Source organism: Canis lupus, chromosome 6 (assembly GCF_003254725.2).
Source record: "Canis lupus dingo isolate Sandy chromosome 6, ASM325472v2, whole genome shotgun sequence".
NCBI lineage: Eukaryota > Metazoa > Chordata > Mammalia > Carnivora > Canidae > Canis > Canis lupus.
In genome coordinates, this window is record NC_064248.1 from 38,175,031 (window position 1) to 38,193,665 (window position 18,635).

Below are 18,635 nucleotides of genomic sequence, written 5' to 3' on the forward strand. Positions count from 1 at the left end.
CGGGTGCGTGCTGACGCGCTTAGTTGGTCGTGCTGACGTGCAGCGCGGCCCAGGCGGGGTGCGAGTGGCGCAGTCGGAACCCGCTGCGGCCCCTGAGGAAGCGAGGAGGCGTCGGTCTCGGCTGAGGCAGGCGGGCGGACCGGCGAGGCGAGGCGGCAGCTCCAGGCCCCGAGGGACTCGGGAGCTTAAGCAGCGGCAGCGGCGGCAACACCTCTCCCCCTCGGAGGCGGCGGGCGGAGGCGGCGGCGGGTGAGAGGGTGAGGGAGCGCGCGAGCCGGGTGGGGGAGGGGCGGCGGCCCCCGGCGCGAGGCCAAAGCGCGCGGAGAACGGTCCAGGCCGCCGCGCGCACGCGCGCTCGCCGCTCCTAGCTCGTGCGGACGCTCTCGCTCGCCTGCCTCCCCTCCCCCCCTCGGCTGCGTTCGGTTCCCGTCGCGCGCGGGCTTTTACTGCCCTCCCCTCCCCCATGGCAACGGCTCGCGCCGCCGACTGCTCTCGGGTTCGCGCGCGCTCGCGGCGGGGAGGTGGGGAGCGCGCGCCTCGGCTTCTCGCCTCCCCCACGCGTGCGGCCGAGGAGGCCTTCCCGCGGCTGCCCCTTCCGACATTTTGTCGGTGGGGAGGCGGCGGCGGGGGCCAGTTCCCCGATCGCTTCCCCCGAGCCCCTCCGGCCTCCGGGCCCTCCTGCGGGCTTGCGGTCCGGCGCAGAGCCGCCCAGACTCCCGGGCGCCGCGCAGCCCCCTCCCCCATGCCTCAAGGCCGAAAATAGGCCTCGGCAGCCCGGCCGCTGCTGGGAGGCCCGGGACGAGGTGTCCGCGCGTCGGGCCCCGAAGCGCTAGGCAGAGGGGCGCTGCAAACCTTGCTCCCCCCACCTTTTTTTTTTTTTTTTTTTTTTAAGACGTGTTCAGCCCAGGTACGTAAAGGCAGTCTGGGTCTCTCTTAATTCTTTTTTTCATTTTTCCACTCTATAATCGTCTTCTCAAAAGTTGTGTTAAAGCCGAGGAGGCCGTTGGAGCCCTTCCTTGGGAAGGAATCGCTGGGCGCCGTTTCAGGCATTATTTGGCACCCAACTCTCGGAGGCTTCATTTCCACTCACGCTTATCTAAGATGTCGTCTGGACCAGAAATTCGGAGACAGTGTTGTGTTTTAAGTGTGTGCTATTAGGTTTTCTTCTTGAACTAATATTTCAAACTTTCTGGGTTCCATAGTGTCCTCCGAGCCACCGAAATGCCCCCTCTCCGCGCTTACCTATGTCCATTTTCCTGCACGTCTACCTCCTTGTTTTTGGTGCGTTGTCTTCAGTATCTTAGTATTGAATTTCCAGGTTGCTTTCTAACGCTTTGTTAGTTTGGCATTGTGATAAATTTCCCAACAAAAGAAATTCTCTGTTGTCTTGCTTTGCAGCTTATTTTTACTCTGACTTTAGCTTGAGTAACTTTTGTGCTTTCCCAGTCTGTGGACTCCAGTTAAGAATGCCTGTTTTATTACAAAGTTACTTTTTTTGGTTATTTCTCTGTGTTGACGTTCCCCTTAGGTTCTTCCTTTTAGTGTTTTGAGGACTGCCTCTGAAGCTGTGGGATTGGGGGGGGGGCTTGTTCTCTAAAAGTTCTACAATTCGTTGTGTTTTAATACTCTTTTCTCAGCAGCTACTGGTTTTTTCTCCTAATGGAGTGGGAGGATTTTTGTGTGAGGTGGTATGGAAGTGTGGGTGAATGGTTAAGCTGAAGAATTAATTGCATGTCAGAAGCGTTCTTTATGGGAGGCAGAAATTAGGTGGGGTTTAGAGAAAGAGACCTAGGTTTAGAGTAGGGAGGATTGGGATTTGAGAAAATGAAGTGAAGATTGGAAGGTAGAGAAAGTGATTTGTGCTGTAAGGAGATTTTTCAATTTTTTGTGCATATTTACTTGCCTTTCCTAGGTTTAGCTTTGTCTCCTTTACCTTAGGCCTTTTTTTTTTTTTCCAAGCCCCCCCCCCCCCCCCCCCCAAGCTTTCTTGGATCTGCTAATGGGATTGGGCAGGGATCCAGCCTTTAGAGTTTGGGGATAGAGGTACAAGCAGTTCTGGAATTCGGCAATTTTTCTTCCATTCGTTGTCTCCCCATACTTATGTTTTTGTTTGTTTTAGTATATTTTTCCAGGTGTTTGTATACTTTTTAAAAAAATTTTAGAATTTTAAAAATAAGTCTTTTATCCATTTTTATCTCTTTAACTAATTTTACTTATTTTTTGGGTTTTATTCTTGGGGTAATTTTCCCTCATTTACGCTCTGTGAAGCTGTCTTCGACAGGATAAGATGAGGGAAGAAATAAAGTATACATAATAGGGAAAATAAATAGAGTATGCGTAACTAAGCGATCTAACCAGAAGAATGGGGGTTTGAGGGTTCTTTGGAACAGGTTGAGAAAATAGAACTTGGTAGGAGGCATGGAGATAACATGAAAGGGATAAGACAGGGCTGGAGGAGAAACTCTAGGAAGTCAGATACAGAGGATTGCCAGGGAAAGCTGACAGTTTGAGGTTAGTGAAGATGGGTATAAAGTGTGAGGGGGCTTCTGAATAAGTTGAGGGCAAGGGACGTAGAGAGTACAGGGTAGTTGGAGCAGAGGAGGCTGATTTGATGTGTTCAGAGCATTGAGTTGAGAACAGATGATGTGTAAAAGCTAACGAGACTTGGGTGAGCTGCAGATCATGTAAGAAATCCTATTGGGAAGGAAATTAAAGGAATAAGTTATTAGGTGGGGTTGGTAATAGGAGCTTATAATATTTGGAAACAAGGAAATGGTCTCTTGGGAGGTAAAGAAGAAGAGGATTCTGTATTCAGGAATCATATGTTTATGATAGGCGTGCTGGCTTTTATTCTTGAGTGTGAGGTTGCACAGGACACTTGGTTTATGTTGGAACCAATTAGTCCACAGTTCAAATATGTAGGTTTTGTTTTTGTATCGGGGTAGTCTGAAGTTTTCAGGTCAGTTTTTAGAAGAACCTTTGAACTTGGACTGTGGGCCTTTAGGTGACACAGATCCATGGTGGTGGTTGTGCCGTGTTGGGAGATCCTAGTCAGTTAACAGATGTTTGGGATTAGATTGGTTGGTGGAGACGTCACTTGTGCTTATTGGGGCCAAAGGAGAATAAAGAGGTAGTGTGGAGAAATTTGGGAGAAATAGGTTTCTTTTTTTTTTTTTAAGGGTGGAAAAGAACATTTAGGTGCAAACAAATGGAAATAGTTCTTGCATTTTGGGGGGAAAGGGCTGTAAGCGTAGATGTCATTCAATGGAAAGTATAGGAAAGGTAAGGAAGGGTTTTTGTTAGGAGACCAGGAGGATTATGCAGCTAAAGGAGGTGTAATGTGGAGATTCATGTTGAAATAGGGATGAAGGAGAACAGGGATTTGGGTGGTGGTTAGTTTGGGGTCAGGGCCCTGACCCGTGTTTCCCCGCTCCCCTTCAGGAGCGGTGGTGCCCCCCCCTCCCCCCGGGCACGGGGCCATGTACAACGGGATCGGGCTGCCGACGCCCCGGGGCAGCGGCACCAACGGCTACGTCCAGCGCAACCTGTCCCTGGTGCGGGGCCGCCGGGGTGAGCGGCCTGACTACAAGGGAGAGGAGGAACTGCGGCGCCTGGAGGCTGCCCTGGTGAAGCGGCCTAATCCTGACATCCTGGACCACGAGCGCAAGCGGCGCGTGGAGCTGCGATGCCTCGAGCTGGAAGAGATGATGGAAGAGCAGGGGTGAGGGGAGGGCTGGGGGAGAGCCAAGCACTGAGTGCAGAGCTGGGGGAATTAGGTGGGATGTAGAGCACTTAGGGCTGGTTGAAGAGACTTGGAGAGGAGTTGTAGGAGGGGAGGAGGTTAAGGAGCTAGCAAGTGGAAAGGAGTTAAGGGACAGCTCAAAGTGGGAGATGAGGTAACTGCGACAAGAGGAAGCCTGAGGGAGTCTGAATTATTTAGGTGAAGGTCCTTGGGGAAAGGGGGGAGCCATTGAGAAACAAAAATGTACTTTAAGGGGAGAGGTGGGAAAGCAGGTGTCAGGCAAGAGAAGAGCTAAGGTATAAGCTGACAGGTGTTGCCATTGGTAGAGAAGAGGAAAGTAAACGGATATAAAGGATTGAGGCCTTGGAAAATATCGAAGGCAGGAAAAGAAGAACTGGAATAATAGCTGGATAAGGGGATGATGGGTAGGGAAGTGAAATTTTGGAGCACAATCAGGCAGAAAACCTTTTAGAGCAGTGGTTTTCAAACTTCAGCAGTGGCACCCTTTTTATACAGTGTACCTTACCTTGGAATCTCAGGAAATAGCCTGTTGAAGTTGGGGAGGAACACCTGGAATTCTGCTTAACTTTACTCTTTTGGCCCCTCGAGTGTAGCTTGTTTAAAATCCACTGTTCTAGAGGCTTCAGTAAGCAGAGAGAAGAAAGATAATAGCAAGATTTAAGAGAAAGGCCCTTTGGGTAACAGTGAGTGAAGTTTTATGTGTGCATGGAAAGGAAAGGGATCCTCCTGGGAATGAGGAGACTATAAACTTGGGACTGGGGAAAGTGCCTAGTCAAGCTTTAACCTTGAAGGGATTTGTTCTTTAGGTACGAGGAACAGCAAATTCAGGAAAAAGTGGCTACCTTTCGACTCATGTTGCTGGAGAAGGATGTGAACCCTGGGGGCAAGGAAGAGACCCCAGGACAGAGGCCAGCGTGAGTGTTTTAATTGTTACTTGTTTCCTCAGAACCCTAAATAGCTGCTTCTGTTGTCGTCTTTTACTTTGTACTCTCTGCCTGCTCTCATGTTCTTTTCCCAGTCTCATTTGGCTGCCTACAGTTATGTGATTATGACTGTTTTTTGCTAACTCTTTCTGAGCTTTGCCTTTTTTCCCCTTAGGGTAACTGAGACTCACCAGTTGGCAGAACTGAATGAGAAGAAAAATGAGCGACTCCGTGCTGCCTTTGGCATCAGTGATTCGTATGTGGATGGCAGCTCTTTTGATCCTCAACGTCGTGCTCGAGAAGCTAAACAACCAGCTCCAGAACCTCCCAAACCTTATAGGTACTCAAAGCCAAGGAACCCACATCAGCTGCTTTTCTTGATTCTAAGCTTTGTTTTTTGTTTCTGTGGGGGTTTCTTTGTTGGGTTTTGTTTTTGTTTTTTTAATCAAGCTGTTCAGATTTTGTTGTTTTGAAGCTAAAATGTCTAAGATATGTCTTAGTCTTTATTCTACTACTCTTTATCTTTCTCCAGCCTTGTCCGGGAATCCAGCAGTTCTCGCTCACCAACCCCAAAGCAAAAGAAGAAAAAAAAGAAGAAAGATAGAGGACGGTAAGTTAGTTGGAAAGTTACTCAATAGCTATTGAACAAATTCTGTTTTTCTTTCTGGAAATAAGGAGTTCTTGCTTTTAGGAAGGAGGTAAGAATTGTCAGATAAGGAAGAGGGAGTTACTGTTCTTTATTTATTTTTAAGATTTTATTTATTCATGAGAGAGAGACAGAGACACAGGCAGAGGGAGAAGCGGGCTCCCTGCAAGGACCCTGATGTGGGACTCTATCCTGGACCCCGGGATCATGCCCTGAGCCAAAGGCTGAGCCAACCAGGCGTCCTGGGAGTTACAATTCAGATTTCAGTTGGAGGAAGAATATGTATGTTTCTTGAGTGGGAAAGGGTTGATTTCTGTAGTTTTGCCAACTGAGAACTAGCTAGCAATATCTTAAATTGGATTTTCTTTTTCTTTCTTTTTTTTTTAAAATAATTATTATTTATTCATGAGAAACACACACGGGGGGGGGGGGGGGGCAGAGAGACAGGCAGAGGGAGAAGCAGGCTCCATGCAAGGAGCCTGATGTGGGACTCGATCCCAGGTCTCCAGGATCACACCCTGGGCTGCAGGCGGCGCTAAACCGCTGCGCCACCGGGGCTGCCCGATTTTCTTTTTCATTTGAGATTTATTGCTTCAGAGCAGAGGTACTTAAACTTCTTGGAGAATAAATAAGTGCTGGGCTTAGGTGTAAGACCATGGTGCTGTTAGTTTTTCTTTATTATTATTTAGAAGCCTTTGTGGGGATGGGTTGTAAGTCATGGAAGGAGCAAAGCAGGATGACTGTTTTTGAACCCATGTTTAGCAGGTCAGAGAGCAGCTCTCCTCGAAGAGAAAGGAAGAAGAGCTCTAAGAAGAAGAAGCACAGGTATGAGATGGGAGTATGTGGGGTGATAGGAGAGGCTTGATTGTTCCAGGCGTAGGTGTTGGTTCATGTTCTTTTTTTTTTTTCCCCTCCCCTCCTCCGTCCCAACAGGTCAGAGTCTGAATCCAAAAAACGAAAGCATAGGTAAGCGCTTTTTGGGGCATAAGGGGCATAGTGGCACATGGAAAGGTGAGCCAGTTTGGCCTTACCTGTTCTCTAGAGAGCTTCTTGCAGTATAGCTCAATTTCTCGATCTTGGACTGTTAATAATTTCCTGATTCTTTTCATTTCATTTTTGGTTTTATGAACTTTTAAAATGATTATTTTTAATAATCTTTTATTTGGCAGGTCTCCCACTCCAAAGAGCAAACGTAAATCTAAGGACAAGAAGCGGAAGCGGTAAGTGAATTTGTGTTGATTTAAGGGTAATTTGCTTAGGAAGTAGGTGAAGGCTACAGAGTGGGGGATGAGGAGAGTTAGTTATGTTCTTGACTAATGGTAAAGGGTTGAGAGATGGATGAGGAGAATTCAGTACAAGTGAGACAGCACTCTGAGTTGTGGCTTTTCTTCAGGTCTCGAAGTACAACACCAGCCCCCAAGAGCCGCCGGGCCCACCGTTCAACGTCTGCTGACTCTGCTTCCTCTTCCGATACTTCTCGCAGTCGGTAAGGGGTGGTCCAGGAGGAAGGGAGGGAGAGGGACTTGTGGGTTAATCAATTTAATATTTATTGAGCGCCCACGGTGTGCTAGGCGCTGCACAGACCATTCGGAAGACACGGTCCCTGCCCTCTAGGAGCTGACAGGCTAAAGCAACAGGATGGACAGACATATACATTTCCCCTTCTCTTTTTTTTTTTGTTTTTGTTTTTGTTTATTTTGTTATTTTTTTTTTGTTTTGTTCTGATGTATATGGACTGCCAGAATAGGGGGGGTGGTGGTTTGTTCGTGGTGTCTGGGGGAGGAAGGAATCCTTACCCTGGCTTCCTTAATCGGGGAAGGCTTCCTGAAGGAGGTGGGCTCAGAGGTGAGTTGTGAATGAAGTGGGTAGGGAATGGGCAGGGTGGAGGGTTTGGGGAGGTTGAGGGAGGTGAATAAAGGGGTAGAGGGAGAACATTTCTGGGAACTGTGTTGGGAAGAAAAGGACCAAAGTGAATTGGACTTGAATTTCCATATGAGTGAGTTGAGTCTTGTGTGTAAGAGAAGGCTTTTTGGAAGAGGGTTTGTACAGTCAGTAAAGGTGGTTGGGAGTTGGGGAGGGGGTTCTCTGTTCTTCCCTGAGCTGATTTCCTTCCTCTTCCCTGCCCTCAATTACCTTCCTCAGGTCTCGAAGTACGGCAGCAAAAACCCATACAACTGCCTTGACTGGGCGAAGTCCTTCCCCCGTTTCAGGGCGTCGAGGGGAGGGAGATGCGCCTTCTAAAGAACCAGGTACCACTAACACAGGGCAGCCTAGCAGCCCAGAGCCATCTACAAAGCAGCCTAGCAGTCCTCATGAAAAAGATAAAGAGAAGGAGGTATGTTTCTGAGTTAATGGATGTTTATTGGGTTGCAGGGTTAGGATGGATGTTTAAAGAGAAGGAAAGAAGTGAATTTGGTTCTTTTTGATCAAGTTCTCTTTTGTATTTACAAATTCTTCAGAATTCTGGTTTTCAGACTGCTGGCTATTGATAGGTTTTATGTCATTGTCCTTTAATGTGTTTATATACAGTCTGGGTAAAAGTTTATTTTTTCTAAATTATGTTTAGCTTTACTATCTGTGATATCTAGGCTTTTTTATTTCCTTAAATGCTCGTTTCCAACCCACTGGGTTGCTGCCTGCAATTTGAACACGCTACTATACCTGTGCTTTAAGTATGTGTCGTTTTATGGGTATTCTGATTGAGCCTTATTCACAATGTTTTCTTACTTCATAAATTCCATAAATAGTTTTTTGCTAAATTCTTAGCTCTTTGTTCTTTTTTTCACGTCATCAAGTTTTCTAACTACAGGATGGATCACTTCAAAAACTTAATGTTTTTTTTTATATTTAAAGCTCTTATAACTATACCAACTGTAGTCTTATTTACATAAGTCATGTCCTCGAACCTTTGCCTTTGTTTTTTATTTCAGTATTCTTTTTCAAGGGTGAAGTTAGATGCCTCCCACTTTAAGGGAAATTGCTTTGCTTCTCAATTTAATAAAAGTGCCTTTTTTTTATGTTGCCATGGCACTTTGTTACGGTTGTTAGAAAATGTCATATGTTAGTTTACATTGTGTTTTTTCTAGATAATAAGACTTTTAAAGTGATAGCCTGTCCATATTTTCATGTTTTCCCCACTGTCTTTTTATACGGTCTTTCGTTAATGAATGACTGCCTGTGGTGAGAAAAGGACCAGTTGGTGTGATGGGGTGTGTAAGAGGAAAATTTCATTGGAAAGGGTGTTTGGGGTCTTTTAGGTAATAGGAAGTTCTGGTGCTTATGTTCCTATCCATACTTTCTTTTCCACTCTTAGAAATCTGGAATTCGACCTAGCCCCTCTCCGGAAAGGAGCAGCACAGGCCCAGAACCACCTGCTCCCACTCCGCTCCTTGCTGAGCAACATGGCGGCTCCCCACAACCCCTTGCAACAGCCACCTTAAGTCAGGAGCCAGTGAACCCCCCATCTGAGGGTTCCCCAACCAGGGGCCGTTCACTACCTAAGTCTCCTGAGAAACCTCCCCAGTCTTCTTCAGAGAGCTGCCCACCATCCCCTCAACCTACCAAAGTTTCTCGACATGCCAGCTCTTCCCCTGAAAGTCCTAAACCTGCACCGGCTCCTGGGTCCCGCCGAGAGATTTCTTCTTCTCCCGCATCCAAGAGTCGCTCACATGGCCGGGGAAAGCGGGATAAGTCACATTCTCATACCCCTTCTCGAAGAGTGGGGAGGTCCCGTAGCCCTACTGCTACCAAGAGGGGGCGATCTCGGTCTCGAACCCCTACCAAAAGGGGTCATTCTCGGTCCCGGTCCCCTCAGTGGCGTAGGTCCCGGTCTGCACAGAGGTGGGGACGTTCCAGAAGTCCCCAGCGACGTGGCCGCTCTAGGTCTCCTCAGAGACCAGGCTGGTCTAGAAGCAGAAATACCCAGAGAAGAGGCAGGTCTAGATCAGCAAGGCGAGGCAGGTCACACTCTAGATCCCCAGCCACTAGGGGCAGATCACGTTCTAGAACACCAGCCCGTCGGGCCAGGTCTCGCTCTAGAACACCTGCCAGGCGGAGGTCACGATCCAGGACACCTGCCAGACGTAGGTCACGCTCTAGAACACCAGCCCGGCGGGGCAGGTCTCGCTCTAGAACACCTGCTAGGCGCAGATCTAGGACCCGGTCGCCAGTACGACGGAGGTCTCGTAGCAGATCACCAGCCAGGAGAAGTGGCAGGTCACGCTCTAGAACCCCAGCCAGACGGGGTCGGTCACGCTCTAGAACCCCAGCCAGAAGAGGGAGATCTCGGTCTAGAACACCTGCAAGACGAGGACGATCTCGGTCTAGGACACCAGCAAGACGAGGACGATCTCGGTCTAGGACACCTGCAAGACGAAGATCTCGTAGTAGAAGTGTAGTTAGACGAGGAAGATCTCACTCTAGAACACCACAAAGAAGAGGCAGATCTGGTTCATCATCAGAACGGAAGAACAAATCCAGGACGTCACAGAGAAGGAGCAGGTCCAACTCAAGCCCAGAAATGAAAAAGTCTCGCATTTCTTCAAGGCGGAGTAGGTCTCTTTCTTCACCACGGTCCAAAGCAAAATCTCGCTTGTCTTTGAGGCGAAGCCTTTCAGGATCATCTCCATGTCCTAAACAAAAGTCTAGGACACCACCAAGGCGCAGTCGCTCTGGATCATCCCAACCAAAAGCTAAGTCCAGAACACCACCGAGGCGAAGTCGGTCTGGTTCTTCACCTCCTTCTAATCAGAAATCTAAGACACCATCAAGACAGAGTTGTTCCAGTTCATCTCCTCAACCTAAAGTGAAGTCTGGAACACCACCAAGGCAAGGGTCTGTAACAAGTCCCCAGGCAAATGAACAATCTGCAACACCACAAATACAGAGCCGTTCAGAATCATCACCTGACCCTGAGCTGAAATCTGCAACCCCTTCAAGACATAGCTGCTCCGGGTCCTCTCCTCCTAGAGTAAAATCTAGCACACCTCCGAGACGGAGCCGATCTGGGTCATCCTCTCCACAACCCAAAGTCAAGGCAATAACATCACCAGTCCAAAGCCATTCTGGCTCTTCTTCTCCTAGTCCTAGTAGGGTGACATCTAAAACACCGCCAAGGCAAAGCAGATCAGAGTCTCCTTGCTCCAAGATGGAATCTAGATTGTTGCAAAGACAGAGCCGTTCTAGGTCCTCCTCACCAGATACCAAAGTGAAACCTGGAACACCACCAAGACAAAGTCACTCAGGGTCTACTTCGCCATGCCCTAAAGTAAAGCCCCAAACTCCATCAGGGCACAGTCTTAGTGAATCAAAATCACCATGTTCCCAAGAGAAGTCTAAAGACTCACCAGCACAAAGTTCAGGATTCTTCTCTCTCTGTCCAGGAATAAAGTCTAGCACACCACCAGGAGAGCTGTATTTTGCAGCCTCCTCTTTGCAACAGAAAGGACAATCTCAAACTTCACCAGATCCTAGATCTGATACTTCAAGCCCAGAAATGAAACAGAGTCATTCTGAGTCTCCATCTCTGCAGAGCAAATCTCAGACACCTCTTATGGGTGGCCGGTCCAGGTCCTCCTCTCCAATCACTGAGCTGGCACCCAAATCTCCAGCAAGACCAGAAAGAAGGGAATTGTCAAGTCCTAGGCTAAAATCTGGACTGTCTCCTGAGCAAAGCAAGTCCCAATCTGACTCTTCCCCATATCCTGCAATGGACTCTAAATCTTTTCTGGGGCAGAGTAGATTGGAGCCTTCTGAATTGAAAGAGAAATCAGTCTTACTCCTTCAGGAGGATTTTACTGCATCGTCTCCCATACCAAGAGACAAATTGAGTCCTCTTCCAGTGCAGGATAAGCCTGATTCCTCACCAGTACTCAGAGAAACACCTAAAACCCCGTCAAGGGAAAGAGGTGGTGTTGGATCATCTCCAGATACGAAAGACCAAAGTGCGTTAGCTAAGCCAAACCAAGATGAGGAATTAATGGAAGTGGTAGAGAAATCTGAAGAATCCTCAAACCAGGTTCTCTCCCATTTGTCTCCGGAACTTAAAGAAGTGGCTGGAAGTAACTTTGAATCATCACCTGAAATAGAAGAAAGACCCACTGTGTGTTTGAGTGTTGACCAAAGTCAGTCACAGACTTCTTTGGAAGCAGAAGTCCCTGCAGTGGCCTCAACTTGGAGTGGGCCACATTTTTCTCCAGAACATAAAGAACTGTCTAACTCTCCTCCACGGGAGAATAGCTTTGGGTCACCTTTAGAATTTAGAAACTCAGGCCCTGTTGCAGAAATGAATACTGGATTTTCTCCTGAAGTTAAAGAAGATTTGAATGGCTCTTTTCCTAATCAACTGGAGACAGATCCGTATATAGACCTGAAAGAACAATCAACAAGGTCCTCTAGACGTAGCAGTTCAGAGTTATCCCCAGATGCAGTAGAAAAAGCTGGAATGTCTTCAAATCAGAGTGTTTCTTCACCAGTACTTGATGCAGTACCTAGAACACCATCAAGGGAAAGAAGTAGCTCTGCATCTCCTGAGCTGAAAGATGGTTTACCCAGAACCCCTTCAAGGAGAAGTAGGTCTGGGTCTTCTCCAGGACTTAGAGATGGGTCTGGGACTCCCTCAAGACACAGCTTATCTGGGTCCTCTCCTGGAATGAAAGATATACCTAGAACACCATCCAGGGGGAGAAGTGAATGTGATTCTTCTCCAGAACCAAAAGCTTTGCCTCAGACTCCTAGACCAAGAAGTCGTTCACCATCATCCCCAGAGCTCAACAACAAGGGTCTTACCCCCCAGAGAGAAAGAAGTGGGTCAGAATCTTCAGTTGAACAGAAGACTATGGCTAGGACTCCTCTTGGGCAGAGAAGTCGATCGGGATCTTCTCAAGAACTTGATGGGAAACCGAGTGCATCCCCTCAAGAGAGAAGTGAGTCAGACTCTTCTCCAGATTCTAAAGCTAAGACACGAGTACCGCTTAGAGAAAGGAGTCGCTCTGGATCATCTATAGAGGTCGAGAGCAAATCTCGACCTTCTCCTCGGCGCAGTAGATCTGGCTCATCTCCTGAAGTTAAAGATAAGCCAAGAGCAGCACCCAGGGCACAGAGTGGTTCTGATTCCTCTCCTGAACCCAAGGCTCCTGCCCTTCGAGCTCTTCCCAGACGAAGCAGATCGGGGTCATCAAGTAAAGGCAGAGGCCCTTCTCCTGAAGGAAGCAGCAGTTCAGAGTCCTCTCCAGAACACCCACCCAAATCTAGAACTGCTAGAAGAAGCTCTAGGTCATCACCAGAGCCCAAGACCAAATCCCGTACTCCACCTCGCCGTCGCAGTTCTCGATCATCTCCTGAGCTGACTAGGAAGGCCAGACTCTCTCGTAGAAGCCGCTCTGCATCATCCTCACCAGAGACCCGTTCTAGAACTCCACCAAGACGCAGAAGAAGTCCTTCAGTGTCTTCTCCAGAGCCAGCTGAAAAGTCCAGATCCTCTCGCCGTCGGCGCTCAGCTTCATCCCCACGTGCTAAGACAACTTCAAGGAGGGGCCGTTCTCCTTCACCAAAGCCTCGCGGGCTCCAGAGGTCCCGTTCCCGCTCAAGGAGGGAGAAAACCAGAACGACTCGACGTCGAGATAGGTCTGGATCTTCTCAGTCAACCTCTCGGAGAAGACAGCGGAGCCGGTCAAGGTCTCGGGTCACTCGGCGGCGGAGGGGAGGTTCTGGTTACCATTCAAGGTCTCCTGCCCGGCAGGAGAGTTCCCGAACTTCTTCCCGACGTCGAAGAGGTCGTTCTCGGACACCCCCAACCAGTCGGAAGCGGTCCCGCTCACGCACCTCACCAGCCCCGTGGAAACGGTCAAGGTCTCGGGCCTCTCCCGCCACTCACAGGCGATCCCGGTCCAGAACACCGCTGGTTAGCCGCCGTAGGTCTAGGTCTCGAACTTCACCAGTCAGTCGGAGACGATCAAGGTCCAGGACATCAGTGACTCGACGAAGATCTCGATCCAGAGCATCCCCAGTGAGTCGAAGGCGATCCAGGTCTAGAACACCACCAGTAACCCGCCGTCGTTCAAGGTCCAGAACACCAACACGCCGCCGCTCCCGTTCTAGAACTCCGCCAGTGACCCGAAGAAGGTCTAGATCTAGGACTCCACCAGTAACCAGGAGGCGATCTCGAAGCAGAACTTCTATCACTCGCAGAAGATCAAGATCCAGGACATCTCCAGTCACCCGTAGGAGATCTCGATCTCGCACATCTCCGGTAACTCGAAGGAGGTCCCGCTCTCGAACCTCTCCAGTCACACGCCGCCGATCACGGTCCCGAACACCTCCAGCTATTCGGCGCCGCTCCAGGTCTCGGACCCCACTGTTGCCACGCAAACGGTCTCGAAGTCGCTCTCCACTTGCTATCCGCCGCCGTTCTAGATCCCGTACTCCGCGAACAACTCGGGGCAAGCGGTCCTTAACAAGATCTCCTCCTGCCATCCGAAGGCGTTCTGCATCTGGAAGCAGTTCCGATCGCTCACGGTCTGCTAGTCCTCCAGCAACAAGGAATCATTCTGGTTCTCGGACACCTCCAGTAGCACTCAATAGCTCTAGAATGAGCTGCTTCAGTCGTCCTAGCATGTCACCAACACCTCTGGACCGCTGTAGATCACCTGGAATGCTCGAACCCCTTGGCAGTTCTAGAACACCCATGTCTGTCCTGCAGCAAGCTGGTGGCTCCATGATGGATGGTCCAGGTCCCCGAATTCCTGATCACCCAAGAACATCTGTGCCAGAAAATCATGCACAGTCAAGAATTGCACTTGCCCTGACAGCCATCAGTCTTGGCACTGCGCGGCCACCTCCATCCATGTCCGCTGCTGGCCTTGCTGCAAGAATGTCCCAAGTTCCAGCTCCAGTGCCTCTCATGAGTCTCAGAACGGCCCCAGCTGCCAGCCTTGCCAGCAGGATTCCTGCAGCCTCTGCAGCAGCCATGAACCTGGCCAGTGCCAGGACACCTGCCATACCAACAGCAGTGAACCTGGCTGATTCAAGAACACCAGCTGCTGCAGCAGCCATGAACTTGGCCAGCCCCAGAACAGCAGTGGCACCCTCTGCTGTGAACCTTGCTGACCCTCGCACCCCTACAGCTCCAGCTGTGAACCTAGCAGGAACCAGAACCCCAGCTGCTCTGGCAGCTTTGAGTCTCACCGGCTCTGGCACACCCCCAACTGCTGCAAACTATCCTTCCAGCTCCAGAACACCCCAGGCTGCAGCGCCTGCAAACCTGGTGGGTCCTAGATCTACACATGCCACAGCTCCTGTGAATATTGCCAGCTCAAGAACCCCTCCTGCCTTGGCACCTGCAAGCCTCACCAGTGCTAGAATGGCTCCAGCCTTGTCTGGCGCAAACCTTACCAGCCCCAGGGTGCCCCTCTCTGCTTATGAGCGCGTTAGTGGTAGAACCTCACCACCGCTTCTTGACCGAGCCAGATCCAGAACCCCACCAGGAGGGCCAGGTTCCAGAACCCCACCATCTGCCCTGAGCCAGTCTAGAATGACCTCTGAGCGGGCTCCCTCTCCTGCCTCTAGAATGGTCCAGGCTTCCTCACAGTGTGTTCTTCCTCCAGCTCAGGATAGACCTAGGTCACCTGTGCCATCTGCTTTTTCTGACCAGTCCCGAGCTTTGCTTGCCCAGACCACTCCTGCAGCAGGGTCTCAGTCCCTTTCCTCTGGGACAGTGGCCAAGACCACGTCTTCTGCTGATGACCACAATGGCATGCTCTCTGGCCCTGCCCCTGGCATGTCCCATCCTGAGGGTGGGGAACCACCTGTCTCCACGGGGGCCCAGCAGTCTTCTGCATTGGCCGCCCTGCAGCCGGCAAAGGAGCGGCGGAGTTCCTCCTCCTCCTCCTCCTCCAGCTCCTCTTCCTCATCGTCGTCATCATCGTCCTCTTCCTCCTCCTCCTCTTCCGGTTCCAGTTCTAGCGACTCAGAGGGCTCTAGCCTTCCTACTCAACCTGAGGTAGCACTGAAGAGGTGAGAGGCTTGACTTTTAGAACTGTTTCTATGGGGCAGGTTTTGGGGATGGTTGGTGGTGGGGAGGGAGAAGCCCTGTCCAGAGGTTCTCTGCTCTTTGATGGAGGTATGGGGAGCTTGACCCTTAAGCTGGGGGTAGAAGAGAATGCTGGGGTGGGGGCAACGGGGGGGGAGGAATGGGTCAGATAAAAGTCTCCTAAGGTTAATTCTCTAGAGGATAATGATGAGTTTTCCGTCTCTACAGAGGACAGAACTAGAGGAAATGGACTTAATTTTACAGCAGGAGGGATGGCAGTTAGACCTCAAGAGGAACTCCCTGGGCTGGAAGGATCTTCAGAGGTCATCCCATCCCTCTCCCTGCCTCCAGGCAGGACGGCCCCTCCCCCAGCCAACCTGCACTCACAGGGGCCTCCCCAAACTGTGGCTCTCCGTGGAAGGAGACCACCCAGCTCACCTTCCACACCTGAGCCCAGGAGCCTTATTCCATCAGGGACATTCTTGAGGTTTAGCCTTGATCCCTTGTGCTGCGGGCCCCAGCCTGTTGCTTGTCTTAGCAGAGGTTGGGTCAGCTCGGGGCCACTGCTCTCCAGAGAACGCGCTCACTGGCTCTCTGAGCTCTCGGCCTGGAGAGCACTCACAGCCTTTCTGCAGCACCACTCCCCCACTGCCGTTCCTCCAGGCCAAGGAAGGTAGGGTTGGGGCTGGGGCAGCTCGTCTCCTTGTGACACTTTGCTTCTCCCACAGGGTACCCAGCCCCACCCCAGCCCCAAAGGAGGCTGTTCGAGAGGGACGTCCTCAGGAGCCTACCCCAGCCAAGCGGAAGAGGCGCTCTAGTAGCTCCAGTTCCAGCTCTTCCTCTTCCTCTTCATCTTCCTCCTCGTCCTCCTCCTCTTCCTCCTCTTCCTCCTCCTCTTCCTCCTCCTCCTCTTCCTCCTCTTCTACTTCTTCCTCCCCCTCCCCTGCTAAGCCTGGCCCTCAGGCCTTGCCCAAACCTGCAAGCCCTAAGAAGCCGCCCCCTGGTGAGCGGAGGTGAGTGCTGCCTTGCTTGAGATGGAAGGGGTGGGGTGAGACCCTGGGTGTGAGATCCCATGAGATCCCTGCTGGGAATCTCAGGTGGACTGTGGTGTCTGGTTATGTGGGAGGAGTCGGGCTCTCCTCTCCCTACCACCTTGGTTGTGTCCCATTGTGGCGAAGGGCTGCACCATCCGAGTGGGTGCTCCAGTCAGAATTGTGGAGTAGTCCTAGGTTCCTTCCTCTCCCTGCCCCTGACATGCATCCTGTTCCCTGCTCCCAGGTCCCAGGGATTCTAGCTTTTAAATCTCCCCGTTGCTACTGCCAGGGCTTTGGTCTGGCCACCGTCATCTTCTCCCGACTCTGTCCACAGCCTCTTCCCTGTCTCCCTGCCTCCACGCCATTCTCTTCCACACGTAGCCAGAGGGATCTTTCTAAAACGCACATCTGGTTACTTCCCTCCACTCCACAAATCCTTCCGGGACGCCCTGTGGCCTGCAGGATAAAGCCCCACCTCTGCGGGAATGGCGTGTGAGGCTCTTCACCAACTGGCCTTGCCTGCCCTGTGTTCTCCTCTCCTGCCCGCCCCCACACATGCCCTGTGCTCCAGCCACACCCAGCGCCTTGCAGTCTAAGGAGAACCCCATGCCTTTGGACATGCTGTTCCTTCTGCCTGGAATTCCCTTGTCCGCCTGGTGAACTCCTCGTTCTGCAAGACTCCGCTCAAACAGCACCTACGAGAAGACTACCCTGCCCCTTCCCTGCCCCACATCCCCTCCCCCGGGGTCCCCAGACCCACGTACATCGGTCCTTGTGGGGCTGCTTCCCATACATGGGGCCAGGTGGGCCTCCCTTGGCCTGCCTTCACCACCAGACTGAGCCCCTCCAAGGGCAGGGATTGTCTTTATCTTTGCATCCCCCGCTGCACCCCGTGCCCTGCCCCTTGGGGCACTCGGTGGATGGTGTGCGGGCGGATGGGTGAGTGAGCAGACAAAGGTGGGTCTGAGGCTGGCCCTGTGTGGTATGAGGTTTGGTGGTCAGGACCTGGGGGGTGGTCCTGAGTGTCGGCTGGCGGCTTTGGAAGTGCGTGGTGCTATGGGGGCTTGCTCTGCTCCTCAGGTCCCGTAGCCCCCGGAAGCCAATAGACTCTCTCCGAGACTCTCGGTCTCTCAGCTACTCGCCTGCGGAGCGCCGCCGCCCCTCGCCCCAGCCCTCGCCACGGGACCAGCAGAGGTAGGGCCTCCTGTCTGTAAGCCCAGTCTGACCAGCATTGCTGAGAAGTTCTGAGGCCCAAAGGGGCCAGTTTGATGTTGCCTTGTGTGTGATCTGATCTCTTCTCGGTGTTGTTGCAGCAGCAGTGAGCGGGGTTCCCGCAGAGGCCAGCGTGGGGACAGCCGCTCCCCAGGCCACAAGCGCAGGAAGGAGACACCCAGCCCCCGGCCTGTGCGGCACCGTTCCTCCAGGTGCGTCGTCCTGGCACTCAGGTGCTAGTGTCCTTGTGAGTGTGCGGGCTTGGCGGGCCACTTCCCTGACTGTCCCTTTCTGTTGCAGGTCTCCTTGAATCTTTCTGGGGCTCATTCTATCATACCCCAAGTTCCGGAGCTGCAGGGAGTGTCCCCTTTCCCCAGCAGAACTGTGGGAAGGGTCCTTGTCTGCCCCCCTTTGAGCCCCGGCAGCATCTTGGGGGCGGGCTCTCCCCCCCCCCCTTTTTCTTTGTTCCTGTGAAATGTTAATCTCTGTGAGTTTTTCCTGGTTCACGTTTTTGGGGGGTTTGGGGTGGGTGGGAATGAGAATGGGAGTTGTGGGAGGGGAGGATACAGTTGGGGACACCCTGGTCTTGAGTTAGAAAGGGTCTGGGAGGCCATGATGCCCCCTCCTTTACCCCTAAGTTCCTGGGGGGGCGGTGGTTTGGAACTTGGGAACTTGTGTGAGGTGTTCCCAGAGGGAAGGGGCAGGAGTGGAAATTAGTTGGCCCCTACTGCCCCCCAGTGAGGTTGTGGCCCCTCCCCCAACTTTTCTTCACGTTTCTTAAAGGCATTTTGGTTTTTTAAAATCTGTACAGCAAGAGCAACTTTTTCTGTCAAATAAAAATGAGAAATGCAGGAATTGGGTCTATAGATTGTTTATTAGGGGTGGAGACAAGAGCTGTCCTCTGACACTGCCCCCGCTGCCCCTTGGGCCTCAGGATCTCAGGCTGCAGGTCCTCCAGGGATCCCAGTCTAAAGCCTACACCCTGGCTCCAGCTTGCTTCTCCTCAGCTCAGGAGCTTGGGGGAGCAGTG

At 51.4% G+C, this 18,635-nt stretch overlaps 1 protein-coding gene across 13 annotated transcripts; it reads left to right on the plus strand.

Moving 5' to 3' along the window:
• The first annotated feature begins 17 nt into the window (after positions 1 to 17).
• Positions 18 to 18,460, plus strand: SRRM2 (serine/arginine repetitive matrix 2). Of its 13 annotated transcripts, none has more exons than XM_035717282.2 (15): positions 1,208 to 1,281; positions 3,442 to 3,721; positions 4,570 to 4,677; positions 4,862 to 5,026; positions 5,219 to 5,296; positions 6,095 to 6,157; positions 6,266 to 6,298; positions 6,502 to 6,552; positions 6,726 to 6,818; positions 7,475 to 7,667; positions 8,646 to 15,343; positions 16,088 to 16,372; positions 17,474 to 17,587; positions 17,707 to 17,817; positions 17,906 to 18,460. In XM_035717282.2, exons 1-15 carry the CDS (start codon positions 1,245 to 1,247, stop codon positions 17,913 to 17,915), a joined length of 8,319 nt encoding a protein of 2,772 aa, XP_035573175.2. In that variant the 5' UTR covers positions 1,208 to 1,244; the 3' UTR covers positions 17,916 to 18,460. The 13 variants fall into 13 exon arrangements, 8 of the variants coding, with proteins under 8 accessions (XP_048967434.1, XP_035573175.2, XP_048967432.1 ...); XM_049111475.1 differs by having other exon boundaries at positions 17,710 to 17,817; XM_049111476.1 differs by having other exon boundaries at positions 6,098 to 6,157.
• The last annotated feature ends 175 nt before the right edge of the window (positions 18,461 to 18,635 follow it).

Bases quoted from the DNA above. Each gene is read 5' to 3' on its own strand.
- SRRM2 (XM_035717282.2), top strand. From the start codon at position 1,245: ATGTCCATTTTCCTGCACGTCTACCTCCTTGTTTTTG. The intron at 6,819-7,474 runs GTAAGGGGTGGT...TACCTTCCTCAG, and splicing joins TCCGATACTTCTCGCAGTCG to GTCTCGAAGTACGGCAGCAA. The intron at 17,588-17,706 runs GTAGGGCCTCCT...GTGTTGTTGCAG, and splicing joins TCGCCACGGGACCAGCAGAG to CAGCAGTGAGCGGGGTTCCC.